Source organism: Podarcis liolepis (genome assembly GCF_965112155.1).
Source record: "Podarcis liolepis genome assembly, chromosome: 1".
Classification (NCBI taxonomy): domain Eukaryota; kingdom Metazoa; phylum Chordata; class Lepidosauria; order Squamata; family Lacertidae; genus Podarcis; species Podarcis liolepis.
In genome coordinates, this window is record NC_139554.1 from 119175010 (window position 1) to 119193331 (window position 18322).

Consider the following 18322-nt stretch of genomic DNA (forward strand, 5'->3'; position numbering starts at 1 on the left):
CCTGCGGGTCAGTCAACAGGTGTCAGTCAATTTGATATCAGATTATTGTCCTGCCCAGCTGTCAGAGTTTGCCCACAGGGGTGGGAGGAGATAAAGGTCAGGCCCACCAAGCCAAAAAGTTTCCTCACCCCTCCTCATTTTTGTCTACATAAGATGAACACCTGAAGAAGTTCCAAGTCTACCAAAAAACACCCCATCATCTCTGGTTTCTTAAAATTGATTAACACATATTGTCCACTTCACATTTCCTCTTTAGAGTTCAGAGCAGTTGTCTCCCAAATTTTGGGTCTTGATCACTACTGGAATGGCAGTAGTTCCCAAGTGCTCGTATACATAATTTCAGAAATAGCCTGGAACATTATCCCTGCATTCCAGGAAGCGGGTGAAGCAAACATGAAGATAGAATGAGGAAAGAAGAAAAATAATTAAAGGCACACAGGGAAGAAACAGAACACACAACTCTGATAAAGCTAAATAACTGGTGCACTTATTTTCGCATTAAGTGTAGTTAATGAAGTTAGTCCAATTTGCTTTTGGCAAAAAATTACCAATAAACTTCGCTCTAGACTAGAGTGTGGGATTTGGGGTGGGTGGTGGGTGGGAGGAATCTAATGGAGCTATTAATATACCAAACTGATGCGTTTTTAATGCATTTGGAGGGGGGCAGAGAACTTGTTTTTGAAATTATGAGGAAAGGGCTAAATAAAGTTGCTGTGAATCTGAATCTGTAATATACCAACAACATTTTTAAAAATAGCCAATTGGCCTTACTACAATAGAAATTATGTTTGAGATTATATATGACACATGCAATACCTTTTATTTTTATTTACTAAACGCTCCCTTTATCTGTGACCCCACACATTTGTGTGTGTGCACAAGCTTGTAAAATTCACAGCAGTGGAGTTTTGTGTGCTATTCTGTGTTAAAAGGTGAAATTTGTCCATGAGATCTGATGCTTCACAAAAATAATTGTGACTAGTCCGTTCAGCTTCTACAAATATTGAAATAGCCTGTGGCACACTGTTTCTGATTAAATAAATGAATGCCACCTTTCTTATTTTATTTCTTCAGGATATATTCATCCCCTGAATTTTCTTTATAATTCAAAGTTTTCACCCAGCGACTGGGTGGAAAGGTTTTGGTAGTATTTAAAATAAATATGTTATATGTTCAATTATTTTCTGCAGAATGTAGATTCTTTAGAAATAAATGAAAACATTGTGTCAGTGCCCAGGTTACTTGCTGAAAGTATTTTTACTAAGGAAACTGATGGAAATGCTGGTTTTCATATCTTCACTACTTAAACCAACGCTCAGTTTAAAAACACAAATGGCTCATTCTTCGGAGTAAAAGTTGTGCATTTCTTCTGGAAACCCTGGGATGCTGTAGAAAGGAAACACCTTTTTTAAAAAGTCTGCAGTGGTCTTAGTCTATTATAGCTACCGTATTTTTCGCCCTATAGGACACACTTTTTCCCCTCCCAAAATGAAGGGGAAATGTGTGTGCATCCTATGGGGCGAATGCAGGCTTTTGCTGAAGCCTGGAGAGCCCCACCGCCAGACCCACAAGCTCGGGGGACAGCGGGGAAGCGCAGTGCGCCTTCCCCGCTGTCCCCCGGCTTGGTTGGAAGGCTGGGGGGGGGAGAAGCCTGCTCCTACCCATCGCCAGCCCCGCAAACTGGGGGACAGCGGGAGAGGCGCAGCGCACCTTTCCCGCTGTCCCCCGACTTGGTTAGAAGGCTGGCGGGGGGCTTCCCCCTCCTCCAGCCCCGCAAGCTCCCAGAGCCATGCCAAAGCTGCGCGCAGCTTCGGCATCGCTCTGGGTCCTGTTCTGCGCCTGGGGGAGGGGAAAATAATTTTTTCCCCTTTATTCCCCCCCCCCCCAAATCTAGATGCGTCCTATGGGCCGGTGCGTCCTATAGGGTGAAAAATACGGTACATTAACCACCACATTATACATTTGCTTGCATGAAGCTTCTGTGTTAACTGAGCACAGATATGTGGTTCTTGTTTCTCAGGATAGGCTTAAGGACCGAAGTGAAAAGAGCAGTTAAGATTATTGATAACTCAGTGTTAGTTGTGTAAATATGATAGACCATCACCGGTATGAGCCGATGGTGCTTTTCCATGCTTTTCAGGGAAGAGATTTCAATCTACTGGAGACCTCCATAAATAGAAGCGAGGATAATCCTGGAACAGACTTTTGGGCCAATAGGTATTGCAAGGGGAAGAAGGAAATAGATCCCCACTCCGCCTTCAGTTTGCAGGAGCCGAGATCCATGCCTTGAGCCATTCCTTGCTTGCAAATTATATATTTTGGGATTCAAGGGGGAAATGTAAGTGTTAATATGTGAGCAGAGGACTTGCTTGAGGCCTCAAAAATGGTATTCCAAATTGTTTAGAGAAACAGTTAGATAGCACTGGCCCTTCGGCATTGATATTATTGGTGTTGAAAGGGGGTTGTGTTCACTATAGCTGCAACTTTATCACTCGTGTGTGAAACTATTGTGAGATCAGCTATCGTGTTTCATGAAGTGGTTCAACAGCGGAAACCAGTTGGAAGAGTAAACCATAAACCTGCCACGTGTTCAGTATTGCTCACTAGCACATGGGTGAAATAAATGGTGATTAATTTGTGGATGTAGCATTCTGCAAAGTCATTAGTTCTTCTGTGCCTGCAGTAAGTTGGGAGAGGGGTAGAAGGCACTGCAATAAAGTATTGTTGCAGATGTGGCTCCATTCCTGTACAGTGGTACCTCGGGTTACATACGCTTCAGGTTACAGACTCCGCTAACCCAGAAATAGTGCTTCAGGTTAAGAACTTTGCTTCAGGTTGAGAACAGAAATTGTGCTCCAGCGGCGCAATGGCAGCAGGAGGCCCCATTAGCTAAAGTGGTGCTTCAGGTTAAGAACAGTTTCAGGTTAAGAACGAACCTCCGGAACGAATTAAGTACTTAACCCAAGGTACCACTGTACATGCAAAAACAGCAGCAGTCTGCTACTATACTTACATAAAACAGGGGTTATGGTTTTGTTCTCTTGGTTTAATTATTTACTTGTGTTTTATGTCGTATTATATTCTGTGAACTGCCCTGAGATCTTCTGAGGAATTTAATAAATTTAATAGACATACAAATTTAATAATATATAAATAAGTATGTAAAACTAATAGATAAAATAAAAACAAATAAATTATAGAACTGCTTCCCATAATGCTCACCCACACATTTGGGGTAGAGAACAATCCCATAGCTGTCAACGTTTCCCTTTTTAAAAGGGAAATCCCCTTATTCTGAATAGGATTCCTCACAAGAAAAGGGAAAAGCTGACAGCTATGCAATCCAAGTGCTTCTTACTCTTTCCTCCTCCTGTTCTGCCAAAAGAAGGATCTGTAGTGGCCATGGCCAATCTTTTCGACAAACCGAAGGAATTAAAGTGCCACTCTCACCGCACTATTGCACATTTTGTGCACCACTGCCTCAGGCTACCCACCCATGATCTATGGATTAACGCAGTTGTGCATGTTCATCCTTCCCTCATTCGTCTGGTATAAGACAAATTCATCTGGTGTAAAAGCGGGGTGGCGCTGTGGTCCAAACCACTGAGCCTCTTGGGCTTGCTGATTGAAAGGTTGGCGGTTTGAATCCCCGCAACGAGGTGAGCTCCTGTTGCTCTGTCCCAGCTCCTGCCAATCTAGCAGTTCGAAAGCACGCCAGTGCAAGTAGATAAATAGGCACCACTGCGGTGGGAAGGTAAACGGTGTTTTCATGCGCTCTGGTTTCCATCACAGTGTCCTGTTGCACCAGAAGCTGTTTAGTCATGCTGGCCACATGACCTGGAAAGCTGTCTGTGGACAAATGCCGGCTCCCCCGGCCTGAAAGCGAGATGAGCGCCGCAAACCCATACTTGCATTGACTGGACTTAACCGTCGAGGGGGTCCCCATAAAATTGAAGGGTTAGACTAGAACCTGTGAGGGTCTTCCAGTCCCCATCCAGGGGTCCTTTACCTTTTTCTGTATATAGGTAACAATGTGCTTAAGCAAGGTGTTATGATTGCTACCAAAGTCTTCATTTTCCACTCCACAATGAATGTACCATTGAGAGCTTCTTGAGTTTCACCTTGATCCTGAGCATTTGTGCCAGTATATGTGTCAGGAATGCTGGCACAATATTGTGAATTATGCTAATGTGTTGGCCCTACAGCATGTTTTAAGATGGGTCCATTAGTTTTGTGGCTCTGTTCAAGCTGCTAATGTTGGAAAGAGACCAAACTTCAGGCACACTCTGATTTTTTTAAAAAATAAATATATAACCTAAAATAATGCCATGACATTTGTTGCTGTTACATTCATTGCTAAAAGTCATGCCAACTCCAAGTTTGTGATGATTACAAGAAGAGAAACACTGATATTTTAATTATGAAAATAAGGATTATGCAATAGCATGTAGAAATCTATAAAATGAAGCAAGAAATGTTTTAATGTACGGTAAGTTAGAAACTTTTAGCATAAGTGGAAATATGTTTGCGTGTCTTTATACTTGCATATTCCCCAGAGAGAAATAGTTTGCAGCTACAATTCTGGCTAGTTAGTTCTTTTCTTTTCTTTTCTTTTCTTTTCTTTTCTTTTCTTTTCTTTTCTTTTCTTTTCTTTTCTTTTCTTTTCTCTCTCTCTCTCTCTCTCTCTCTCTTTCTTTCTATTTTGCCCAATTATTTTTATTGATTTTCCATAATTTTTAACAAATTGTCACCAAATTAATACAAAATTAATACAATTAATACAAAATCAATACAGTTATTTCAAAGGCATTTTTTTTAAAAAAAAGGTAACAAGCATCCACTACTTTTCTCACAAATTACAATGTTTTCAGTTTCTTGGCAGCACAGAAGTGGAGCAACCTAAAGGCACAGAAGTCGTGAGAGATGCTGTTAGAAAACTTAAGGTAGGAAACTCTTTTTAAATTTACTAGATACAGTTAGAAGCAATGCCTGATCTGTTCTAAACAAATGTCTTGCATTCCCTCTATGTTTATCCACCCCCTGCTAGAAAATCTCAGAACACCAATATACTCTTCCTTCAGTATACAGTTGTACCTTGGATCCCGAATGCCTTGCGAGTTGAACGTTTTGGCTCCTGAACGCTGCAAACCCGGTTTGCGAACGTTTTTTGGAACTCAAATGTCTGACGCGGGTTCTGTGGCTTCTGATTGGCTGCAGGAGTTTCCAAATGTTTTGGAAGTCAAACGGGCTTCCGGAACAGATTCCGTTCGGCTTCCAAGGTATATATTGTGTGGAGCCTTGATACAACCATTCATGTTTCCATTTTTCATAAGTGAAGTCATGGCCCCCTTCCACACATTACACTAATCTCCTGTTAAAGGTTCATCAGTAGTACCTTTTGTTCCAGACCTTAACTCCAGTATCCCGTGTTTCTTCTTGTTTTCCTTCTCTGCTCCAAGTGTGTGGTCTCCTTCCTCCAAATCTATATTGTCCTCTCATTGGACACAGCTTCAGAGGGCTCCACCCTCTTATCTCTGTTTCCCCAAACGTCTCACTCTGCAGGCTGGCTGGAATGCATCCTAGCAATTCCTCTCCTCTCCATTATCCTGTTTCTCACAGCTTTCCTTTTTCTGATTCCTCCCCGGTTTTTGCTGTCTCTCTGCATACTAAGAATAGAAGGGTGTCTTCCAGCCTGACCTGATTCATTGCTGCTGGGACTTTTTGCAAAGACTTACAGAGACATGGTGGCATTGATGTGTGCTCCTCACAATGTGCTTGTATCTGAAGGACTTGGCGCACACTTGCAATATACCTGTGCTGTGATTTTCACTTGATTTCACTGCAGGAAAGCATGCAGGCTTTCATACAGAAAAGAACAGTGTCCTGAAAAACAGCCAACGGTTAACATTCCCAGAAATGTCAATTTGTAATTGTGAAAAACAGAAATAAGTTTAGGGATCATTCACTAGAATTGGATCTCTTTTTTTTAATCATGATTTTTATTGAGTTTTCCATATTCCATTTCATTTCATAATACATATCCAAAGCTTACATTTTTACTCAAAAAGAGCAACGACCTCCTTCCCTCCCTCTTTTCTGACTTTCCTATAACATTAACATATTTATCACATTTCTATAATCACTTCTTTACCTTATATGATCATTTAAAAATCACCCTCTCATTTGTAAATTAGCTCCTTCTTTCCTCATTACCAAACATTTCACGTTAAAGCTACAAATGTTTTCAGGTGTTTACAGTTTTCTTTCAAGTAATATATAAATTTGCTCCAGTCCTTTTGAAATCTATCATCTGGTTGATTCCTAATTTTCCCCGTCAACTTCGCCAACTCCACAAATTCTACCACAAACTCTTTATCTGCCAGTCGTCCAGGGTGGGGAGTTCTTGCTGCTTCCATCTTTGGGCCAGTAGGATTCTTGCAGCCATTGTGGTGTACATGAACAAATTTACATCTTTTTTGTGGATTTGCTCATCAATTAACCCTAATAAAAATGTTTCTGGTTTTTTTACTGAAATTGTATTTCAATACCTTTTTAAATTCATTACAGTGGTGCCCCGCAAGACGAATGCCTCGCAAGACAAAAAACTCGCTAGACGAAAGGTTTTTTCATTCGCGATTTGCCTCGCAAGACGAATTCCCCTATGGGCTTGCTTCGCAAGACGAAAACGTCTTGCGACTTTGTTAAACTGTTTAAACCATGCTTCGCAAGAAGAAAAATTCGCTAGACGGCAAAAATTGCGGAACGAATTAATTTCGTCTTGCGAGGCACCACTGTATAAATAATGTCCCAGAAGATTTTAACTTTAGTGCAATTCCACCACATATGTAGGAAGTTCCCTTCCTTCTCCCTGCATTTCCAACATAGTTTATCCTGATATCTATACATTTTGGCAAGTTTACTTGGTGTGATGTACCAACGATATATCATCTTCATTAGATTTTCTTTGAGTATTGGATCTTTATGTTCTGTTCAGATGCAGGTGCTGCACAGTGAATCTTGTAATCCTTTTGTGTTATTTCTGTTCATGTTGACTTGCTTTCTCAGTCTCCACTGCTTTTCCACCAGCGATGCTTGCAAAGTTTAAGCAGGGGGTTCCACCCCACATGATCTAAACAGGCTGAGGCCTGGAACAGTCTGCTTGTAAATTGACTGAAACCAGGTCCACAGCCCAAGCCGCTGCTGGCCCCTTCTTATCTGATTGGCCCATTCAAACTAGCTTTTTTTCCCATTCTGGGTGACTGCAGAGGGAGGTTCCCACATCCCCCAATGGTCATGCCAGGATGAAGATAGCCCTGGGACTGGACTGCAGTGGACCGCAAACTACCCCTCCTCCAGAGTCTGTCAGGAGCTCATCCTACACTCGGGTAGGACCCTGGCTGAGACACATGCCCGACTGGCATGTTCTCTCCCTCCTGGTCGTTCGTTTGGGAGCTTCAAAAGCTTTCTTCTGCCCGAACATCACAGCGACCGATGCCAACAGACACTGTCACACTTAGGGATTTGCAGAGTCTTCGCAGTTCGCGTGACAGACCTCAGCAACTCAGCATTTTGGCTAATTACTTTATCTACATATAAACACACACGGAGCACTGCAACATGGCTCCCTCTCTCTGTAGCATCAGGCAGCAAAGAGAAAAAGAACAAAGGACAATAGTCCCACTTCACGGAACACAGCAACACAAACATCCTGTCTCCGTCCCTTCCCACTCTGTGAAGTCAAAATATACACCGTCATGTGATAGACAAAAATCCCATGACTGCAATCATGGAGCAGGAATTCTAACAGAGTCCCAGGTAAGTGGCCACTGTTTCGAAGACATTTGCAGCCCTTTTTAAGTTTGAATCCAACTGAAAATGGGGTTCACACTTTGCCCTTGTTGCTAATGGCCCTTCCTCCCCTGCTGAACACTCTACACTTTTACCTTAGCATGGAAGCGGATGAGCAGGCAACAGTGGTGATAAGGCTCAGGAAAATCATTTTTTTTAGCTGAGTATCAGGTAAGCAGACACCAATCTGCGATCCTTTTCTTTCTCCAGTTACCTCCTGCAAAAGGACATTGATTTTTTGTAGAAGCAGTGTGGGTAGAAAGAAGAATGCAAAAAAATGATTTGTACAAAATTTTTCTTTTGAATGCTCAAGGAAGAATTTCCACATTTCTGCTTTGCACCAGAGCTGTCATCCCCAATATGTTTCACTAGGTTTTTTGCAGATACTTTTTGCTTCCTTCGGAATTCCTCATGCTGTTTGCCTGAGGAGAAATCACAACATTTACTTCCATTTTTGCTTTAGGCAAAAAATCATTGTTGACAGTTAATTTGCATTTTACATTATGTGAGAGTGGGAAGAACACTGTGTGGGAAAGAACGATAAGATCAGAGCTCTGAATCAGCCCTTCACAGATAATGTTTGGTCATCCAATTTCTTAGTAAATATCGGTCTTAATCTTCCTATGCACTTGTTGACCACTAAGCCATATATAATATCTAAATGATCCTCAATCTGGTTTAAATTCTCAGTTAACAACTTTATGTTGATGCAAAGATTAGGATAAGGAAGTGTAACCATTTCATTAATTATTTCCATATGCTATCCTGAATTTGTGAGACATTGTAGGAATTGAACACTGAGGGCCATTGCTGACCCCAGATACCAACCCTGTGGGCAACAAATCCTTGACTCAGTTTCATATATACACTAGAGTCATAGTCAAATATCCATTTCTTTTTTAAAGGATAAGCCTATTTGATCCCAATGTCCCATTAAAAAGTGGGGGGGGGGGGTTCAACTAAAAGCTACATCTGGAACATAAATCATTTTTTAATCATCAGCATCTGTCATCAGTATCTGTATGCACTGCAACAGTTCAGAGCAGGCAACAGGATTGTTCCTCCAATAAGAAACTGATGCTAAAATTTCCATTGTTTTAAGAACTTATGCCCAATAGCAGAAAGACAACCGGAATAAAAACATTTGCAATGGTTTAAAAAGACACTGAGGCTCAGTTTGGGAACTCTCCAGTGTCTTGGTTATTGCAGGAGCTGTGAGCCTTTTGCTCTTGTTGTTCAGCCTTGGAGCACAGATCATATTACTTGGAAGATTAGCTCAGTTAATCCATCTCATAACCAAGAATGAACACACTGAACCCAAAGAAGTATGAATATTTCCATATGTCTGGATATTTTAGATATAGGGGTATCTTTTATATGGGCAAAATTTGTATAAAATCTCAGATGGCTGAATTAGTGTGGGAGAAAGTGTAGAATGAGGAAAAACTAGAAATTGATTCTTAAATGTTAGAGTTAAAAGTCTGATGGAGTAGCAGTCTGAGAAACGAAATGATATCCAGCGGTTCATGCTAAATTTAAAACCTCCTCCATTTTAATTCTCTTTAAAGATGCATCATAGAATTTCTGTGATCCAGCTTATAGCATGCTCTGCATGAGAATACTTAATGGTAAAAAATAAAGGTGTATTCCTATCTGTTCATTATTATTATTATTATTACTGTTAAAAGAAATGTCAATTAAAATTTCATGAAACCACAGCGGTGTCACAACTTCAAAAAGAACTGAATTAATTGGAAAAGAGGGAGAACATGTTTTAAGTGTTTAGGCTCCTATTAGAGGAAATTAATCATAAATCTTGGGGCCTAATTAATACTTCCTTTTTTAATGTTTCCATGTATTTGGGTTGTGATCCAAGTTCAAGGCACTTGTTTCATCAAAGGCCTTGATGCTTCAAAGAGTTGAGCACATACTCAGAAATACTATATGATCTCAAATGTCCATTCACTACTAAAAGGCTGTGTAGCTTTGCACCGCGGGAAATGTTGCTTACTCACTGTACTGGATTTAGGGGTTGCTCGTGCGTAAGTTGCCGCCACTGCTGGCGAGGTTACCTGGTTAAACCCTTTCTGACTGAACAGCCTCCAGCATCGTGACTGTCTCAGTCGCTGGCAGAATCCGTCAGTGGGCGTTTCTTGAACCTTTTCCAGCATAAAAGTTGTTTGACGCCAAGTCTCCTCCTACTCTCCCTGCGCGTAAGTCTTCTGCGCAGGGAGGGTGTGGGCAACGGAGTACCCGTACTCTCTCCGCTGGTCTCCGGCGAGGAGTCTTGGAGCCTCCTCTCCGATTCCCCCATCTGCCCCCCTTCTCCACTGGTGTTACGCTGATTTCCTTCCCCAGCAGATGGGCTGTCTCTCTCCCTACTGGGACCCTCTCCGGCATCCCTCTGGAGCCTTCCCTCCGCCTCTAGCTCCGATGGCAGTTCCCTGACACTCACTCTTGACCATAGAACATTAAAATTGCTTGAACTCTGCTGAAGATGTGTCCAACTTAAAAGCCCACTTATGATTCAAGTGATAAAATAGTCGACAATGTAGGGGCATCAAGGTGTTAATTCCCTTTCCCTTTCCCCACAACTTATTAATTTATGAAACTATTACATATGGCACTAAATAATTTGATTTTCCCCAGTAGGTGGTGCTAATGCTCTACAGCAAAAAAGAGACATTTTTGGCAGGCTTAATTCTTTCCTAGTTCTCTTCCAGTTTATGATTTATGCCACTGCTATCAGTACTAAGTCATTACATTGGGCCAGGAATTGTTAATATTATTGAAAAGAAACACTCTTGTTGCATTATCAACTTTCCTATACAGCATTCTCCTGTGGAACGCTGTACTGTTAATTTGGAATGCTTTCTGCTCCCTTGCGCAGATGTGAAAAAATAGTATAAATCATCATTACCAGAGGGAACGTGGAAGCCAGGAGAATCTTCTGGTAGAGCATGTCCATTACATAGACGCTTCCAAAATACTCCATTTGAACTCATTGTTCTTGTTCCCGAAGTAACATTTTCCATTATTCTAATCAAACAGTTATATGAAATGGGTGTTACTCAAAATGTTTCATAATAAGCCTTTTCAAGTAAACCCTAATCTTAAAACAGACACAGATTGTCGGCCTGTTGGTAAGAATGTCATTGTTCTGGAAAAGGAGAATGACTAATGTGTGAAACATACAAAGGATGGAGCCCAAGGGAGAAAATAGATCTCAATCTTTGGAGTCTGGCAAGCTGCCCCTCTCATCATCTTGTCTTCAATCGCATTGTTGCTTCTTTCCTACTGAGCACTAGCAAGGGCTTGTTGATGGTGGGCGACACACCTTCATTTGCTTTCCAGTTCTGCTGCAACAAATCGAGGGCAGCAACAACAGTAGTTTAGGAGCAGTCTTCATATCAACTTTATTACTTTCAAAGATCCTGCAGAAAACCAGCCACTTCTTCCAACAATATAAGCTGCCCAGTGAAATGTAAGGACAGACCAGTTTTGGCCCATGCCTCATGAGATAAAATGGCTAAATAATGTAAAAAGGGGGGGGGTATCACATTGAGTTTTAGTACATCACGTATCACACCTAAACCATGCAGTAAACCCAACCTCTTCTGTTTCCCCCAATGCAACTATTTAATGTAAGTTAATGTAAGTCTTTCAGGACCGGTGTGATGTGGTTTCGGTGGCCGCTCCCAGTCAGCAGTCTAGCTGCTGCATTCCAGATTAGTTGTAGTTTCCGGGTCACCTTCAGAGGTAGCCCCACGTAGAGCACATTGCAGTAGTCCAAGCGGGAGATAACCCGAGCATGCACCACTCTGGCGAGACAGTCTGCGGCAGGTAGGGTCTCAGCCTGTGTTCCAAATGGAGCTGGTAGACAGCTGCCCTGGACACAGAATTGACCTGCGCCTCCATGGACAGCTGTGAGTCCAAAATGACTCCCAGCCTGCGCACCTGGCAGAACGATGTTTATGTTGCAAATTTATTGTAATGTATGTGTTGGTCTTTTGCTTATTTTGCTTTGGTCTGTCTGTTTTTGTAAGTTTTTGGCTGTTTTAAATTTGGAGGTTTAAGTATATATATGTTGGTGGGAAACCGTCGTGTGACGGGCCAATGGCCGTAATAAATATCAATCAATCAATCTTGGATCCTGCGCACCTGGATCCATTTGGGAGCATCAGATTTTGGGCTTTCTCAGGGCACTGTATTATGAAAGATTACCCAAGTCCATCCCTGATCCTGGAGAGTATTACAATGAATCATAATATATAAATGCAGAGTCAGCCTTGAAAAATCTGCATTAGCTGCGGAAAGAAGCCTTGCTACTAATGGAGGAGGGACCCATACAAAGGTCTCACCAACTGACCTCAGCAGAGGAACTGAGACAGACAGAGAGCTGGAAATGGATATTGTTTTCTTTGGAACCTGTGAGCTGTAGCAAATTTCAAAAAAGGAACGTACTATGACGTAATTAATAGTGTTCAATTTAAACTGTAAATATTCTTACATGATCCTTTGTTTCCCATTTTCAGTTCGCAAGACATATCAAGAAATCCGAAGGTCAAAAAACACCAAAGGTTGAGTTGCAAATTTCAATATATGGAGTGAAAATTCTAGATCCCAAAACAAAGGTAGGATCCCTCTTTTCTCCCTCTTCTCCCTCTAGCATTCTGACTATTTGACGTAATACATATATTAAATTAAATGTATCCATCTCATTGGCAAGCAAGAATCAAAAATAGCAGAAGGTCTGGTATGAAACATGAGCTCCCATCATGGCCACTGCCAAGAATAAATTTACAATAGCTATAAAATATTGCATAACCAAGATAGTAACACAGTATATATATATATATATATTCTGCTTATTTGAAGTTCCTGAGCAATGGATTGGATCCAGCCATCTTTTTTCTTTCAGTTCCCTCTGCAGCTTTTCTGGGGGTTGGCGGGGGGGGGGTGTGGAGAGAAATTGGAGAAAATGGCCTCCCTGCTTCTTCCAGTGGGATCACCATGTGGGTGGAGGTAATGATGAAATACATGGATCAAGGGGCAGGGGGAACTCTTACAACCTGTCATGTTCCTATCAGTCTCCCAAACAAAAGTCACCCAAGGAATAACTGAAATTCACTTCACAATAGCTTAGTTGGCTAGCGTGCGGTGCTGATAACGCCAAGATTGCAGGTTCAAACCCCATATGGGACAGCTGCATATTCCTGCATTGCAGAGGTTCGGACTAAACCATGGGTAGGCAAACTAAGGCCCGGGGGTTGGATCCAGCCCAATCACCTTCTAAATACGGCCCTCCAGGATAGAAGTCTAGAACTCCCATCATTCCTAGTCATTGGCTATTCTGGCTGGGCCTGATGTGAGTTGTGCTCCCAAACAAACTTCTAGAGGACACCATGTTTGGGAAAGCTGGGAAAAAAATCAGTAATCACCTCTACAGCGTTGGCATTAAAGATTCACGCAGTCAGTGCAAACAATTATTTTTCAGTTCTCACTCTTTTATAGTAAACATGTGCCTTAAATAAATAAAGCTTGCTCCTTTAAGCTCACCGTAATGTAACTGGCAGGGATTTTTTTTTTTTTAATAAAAAAACTCAATGTATTCAGCATGGTGATGATAATGATGATCTTGAAAAATCAACTCTGAGCCAAGTGGAAACTGTGCTATGGTTATGGAATGGGATGTTCCTTGATGTTGGTCACAGCTTGCAAATGGCACCACATTCACTGAGACACAGAAGGTGAAATGAGTTTGCTGAAGGGTGTTGATACCACGTTGCTCTCAAAGAATGCAAGAAAACTTCACTTCAGCTGCTTTAATCCAGGGTCACAAATCTAAATTTGGCTTTCTAAAATATTCTGCAATCAGGATTAGTTGAGAGTGATTGCAGAAGTTGTTTTCCGTGTACGTGTTTCAAGTGCCCGATATGTTTAACATATCTCTTAAGTGGTATTCTGAAATAAAGCATGGTACTCCTCATTTACTCTATACTTCAAGATCCCGTCCTTCTATCTGGAAAACTGGCATTTGCATCGTCCACTCACTACGGTTAATATACAGTCATGCCAATTGACGGGATGTTATGTACAGCAGAAATATGTTTTGTGCAGAAACTACATTGAGTGTGATCCAACAAGAGAGTCCCGAGAATGGAGCTGGAGCTCTCCCAATATCTGCAATGGAACATCTTGTGTTTATGCTTCTTTGCCTTGTGTAGCTGAAAATTAGACCCAGATGCCTATTCGGATTGCAGGCATGTCTAACAAAGCAGTGTATTGGTCTGTGAGAGGCATATTTCATGTTAGAATGTAAAATTATAGCTTGTTGTGGTAACTTTTGTGGGGCCTCGCTAGACGATCATCAGACCCCCAAATGCAACCCAGGATGTGTAATTGCACCATCATTATTTATTTATTTATTTTGCAGGAAGTCCAGCACAACTGCCAGCTCCACAGGATATCATTTTGTGCTGACGACAAAACTGACAAAAGGATATTCACTTTCATATGCAAAGATTCAGAGTCAAACAAACACTTGTGTTATGTCTTTGACAGTGAAAAGTGTGTAAGTATGAAGTATTTATTTTAAAGCTGGTTTGGGGTTGAGTTTTGTTTGTTATGCTGAAAGTTATTGTCCCTTTTCTTGCTGTAAAGGCAGAAAAGAGAAGAAAACATGCAAAAGCTTCTATCTTTGAAGCCAAATTTGTCATGAAGGTATTATCCCTGTGCTCCTTTTAGACTGTTACAACCAGTGCTTTTTTTCTTTAAAAAAATGTTTAGGGGTACTCTCATCTTCCTACTCATATTGAAATACTGCCCCTCAATGAGGCCAAACTTAGATTCACAAAATGTTTAGGGGTATGTGTCCCCCTGCGTTCCCCCCACGTCCACCCAGGAAAAAAGCATGAACACTGGTTGCTAGAAACTGCAGGATGGGAGAGTGCTGTTGCACACAGATTCTGCATGCTGGCTTTTCCTAGGCGTCTGGTTGGTCACCGAGACAGCAGTATTCTACACAAGATGTACCATTCTTTGGCCTGATCCAGCAGCCTTTTCTTATGTTCTTATGCAATGTCAATCACAGACCATATAAGGAAAGCCAGAAAAACAGCCTCCTTGTTTCTTAGTCCAAATATTTCTTAGTCCAAAGTATTTTATACTTCAACATGGATACCCAAAATGTAGGCACCAAGCAATATTAAGCATCAAGGTTGCATCCTGCTGCATGCTGCATTAAAATACCAGGAAGCAGTGTGTGGTGGGCCAGCGTTGGGCCTTGCATTTTAGTATTAAGAGGAATACATGTGCCCTTGACAGGCAGCATTTCTGTTTTGTACCTCTGCATCTGAAAAACGGGATGCGGGTGGCGCTGTGGGTTAAACCACAGAGCCTAGGACTTGTCGATCAGAAGGTCGGTGGTTCGAATCCCCGCGACGGAGTGAGCTCCCATTGCTCGGTCCCTGCTCCTGCCAACCTAGCAGTTCGAAAGCACGTCAAAGTGCAAGTAGATAAATAGGTACCGCTCTGGCGGGAAGGTAAACAGTGTTTCCGTGCGCTGCTCTGGTTTGCCAGAAGCGGCTTAGTCATGCTGGCCACATGACCCGGAAGCTGTACGCCGGCTCCCTCGGCCTTTAAACCGAGATGAGCGCCGCAACCCCAGAGTCAGTCACGACTGGACCTAACGGTCAGATGTCCCTTTACCTTTACTATCTGAAAAACAGTACCAAAAAACCTGGGAGAAATGTCCTTCGCTGTTCTGAGACTGAAGGAAAGGCTCTGTCTTTTATCTTGCTGTAGGGCTTTGACTGTTTATAGAGCTGTGCAGTGTTAAGTGCTGCACAATGGCTAAAGTAATGTTTTGGATACTTTCCTTCTCTTGGATCTTGTGTTCATCCTTCCTCTGCTTCCAAATCCCGATGCACTTTTTCATTATAACTAGAAGGACAGTTTAAGTAGGACAGTCACATCACCCATGTACAGATAACTTTGCATATCACGGATGCAACCCAGCCTTGTGACTCAGTGGTCCAGATCTGGGATGGATAAAAGCATTGGCAGCCATTGAAACTCTGAGTCATGTTCACTGGTCAGGAAACGCAGCGTAAAAGCACACACAAATCATGTTCTGTGAATACCAGGACTTAAGCCATTTGGAGTCACTCCAGGTCTAGCCATCTGTAATTATCCCAGAGACAGGTTAGTTACACTGTTATTGGCCCTGGCTTAAAATCAGCTCCTTGGTGGTGGCCAACGCTATGTTCCATCTGACCACCCTTCATGTACTACGTCTTGAACAATAGCCTTAATGTCTTGTCCCTTTGAATGCATTTTGCCAACAGAGCTCTAAATGTGGTTTTTCTGCACTCTGCAGTTACATCTGAAACAGCTTGACGTATCACAGGGTTCACATGCAATGCAGTGTTCAACCATGGTTTACATCTATGTGACATGGCAGCAGTAACACTGGAGTGCTTCAGTCATGATCTTCTCTCCAGGAAGCCACACACTTTCCCATTGAAGCCAAGCCATGGTTTGGCCTAGCATTACATGTGAACTAGGCCAGTATGTTCCTTTAGGGGTTTGGTTTCTGCTCAGCTAGAGTTTACAAGCTAACAGTAATATTTGCTCCATATAAAGGCAGAAGAGATAACTTTAACTATTGGTCAAGCATTTGACCTGGCTTACAGGAAATTTCTGGAATCTGGAGGAAAGGATGTCGAAACAAGAAAACAGATTGCTGGGTTACAGAAAAGAGTAAGTAGCAGAATTTGGGTTTCTTTTCTTGGTTTAAGTAATGTATTGTTTGGATTTTCAAAGATATACTGCTGGCGTATAGCAGGACAAAAGTGAGAATTCAACATTATAGAAAAATCCATTACGACAACACATGAAATTAGGGGGTTGTGTCCGACTAAGTCCTACTCAGGGTAGAACTATTAAAAACAACAAATTTAAGTTAATCTTTACTAACTTGTCCATTAATTTCATTAGGTCCACTCTGATTATGACTTCGCCTGATCCAACTCAGAGAAGCTATTGCTAGTAACTAAAGTACCCTTAAATTGTTTTTAGTGATTCATCTGAACTTATTAGGGCTTTGCACACCCCACCGGTTCAACCTGTGATCTCAATACAGGGGTCCCAAATCAGGCAAAAACACCCTTGGCTAATTTGGGACCTATCTGCCCCAACCTAAATCCAGCCCCGAAGTAGCTAGGGGCAGGCTTATGTTTAATTAGTTTCTTAAAATAACAATGATCTGAGAAGCGGATTGAAAAGTACCGTGCGCCAGGCAGGAAGGAGAGCCAGGAATCTGGCTCCTACTTTCTCCTAGTGTTCATGGGCTTTTTCACAGAGGTTTCCCACCTAGTTCCTGCCTCACCTTCCTCCCTGACAATCGTGAATTACTATGGGCGATCCAGCCCGACGTGCAGTGATATGTGGTCATCAGAACCTAACTCATCCAACAGCCAAGCTCCTCCAAATATGCCTGATTTGGCTCTAGATGCAGCCAAATCCAGTATGCTCAGCCCTAAATATTGCATTCAGATATTACATATTCTGTATGCCTATGGCTCTACACAAATACAGCATGAGCTTCAGTTTTCTGAATAGCCTCATTAAAAGCCAAGTGAATGGTTCTGCAGTGGTCAGGGCGTGTTCAAGCACCAACTTGACTGGTCAGATGAATGCCTATTTGGCCACAGTTGATTATTGTTTAATATTCTGTTCAGCATAGGATGTCCTGTGTACATGGATGCCCACTGCTTTATTACCTCAGAATGTTATTTGAGAGCTACGGTAGTAATGATTTGATAAGATTCCAGAAAATTTGCCCCAAACATTATTACAACTTTTCTGGGGTCCCTTGCCTTTAAATTGAGCACATCCTCTTTTCAACTTGCTTTACTGCTTAGTTTTATGCTGTCTGGGGGAGAGGGAGCGCATAAATTGGCCCAATAAATAGCCTCTTCTAAATTGCTCCAGGTTAGTGTTCTTTTTCTAAAGTATTTTGGCATTAAGCAAAGAAGGAGAAAATGAAAGAAAACAACTTGATCCAGCTACTCTAATCCCATGGGTAGAGAAACTGATACTGGGACAAATCAGTCTATTTGTCAGCAGTGGCGTAGCGTGGGTTTTCAGCACCCGGGGCAAGGCAAGTAATTTGCGCCCCCTAACCCGTGGATTTGTGCCCCCTAACCCGTGGATTTGCGCCCCCCCAACCCTAACCCCCAGATGTTGCGCCTGGTGCGGCCGGGCCCCCCCCTGCACCCCCCACGCTACGCCACTGTTTGTCAGTAATAATCCTGGATCAAGAGGAAGCAATAAAACGAGTTGAACCTCAACTTGAAGAGAAGAAACCTTTCAATTAACTTTAGAATGGACCTTTCCTAACTAGAACTCAACTTGTGTGTAGATATTGTAGAAAAATCTTGAGCACATTGTTGCTGATAATACTACTGTA

The 18322-nt window shown here is 42.0% G+C and overlaps 1 protein-coding gene across 8 annotated transcripts in view; it reads left to right on the plus strand.

The window, feature by feature from the left end:
* Positions 1 to 18322, plus strand: part of GULP1 (GULP PTB domain containing engulfment adaptor 1) — a 168396-nt gene that overhangs the window by 122499 nt on the left and 27575 nt on the right. For all 8 annotated transcript variants that reach the window (XM_083470156.1, XM_083470154.1, XM_083470158.1 and 5 more), the window contains 4 exons: positions 4872 to 4943; positions 12384 to 12482; positions 14285 to 14422; positions 16495 to 16611. In XM_083470156.1, coding sequence (XP_083326282.1) covers positions 4872 to 4943; positions 12384 to 12482; positions 14285 to 14422; positions 16495 to 16611 — 426 coding nt within the window. The remainder of the gene's footprint in view (positions 1 to 4871; positions 4944 to 12383; positions 12483 to 14284; positions 14423 to 16494; positions 16612 to 18322) is intronic.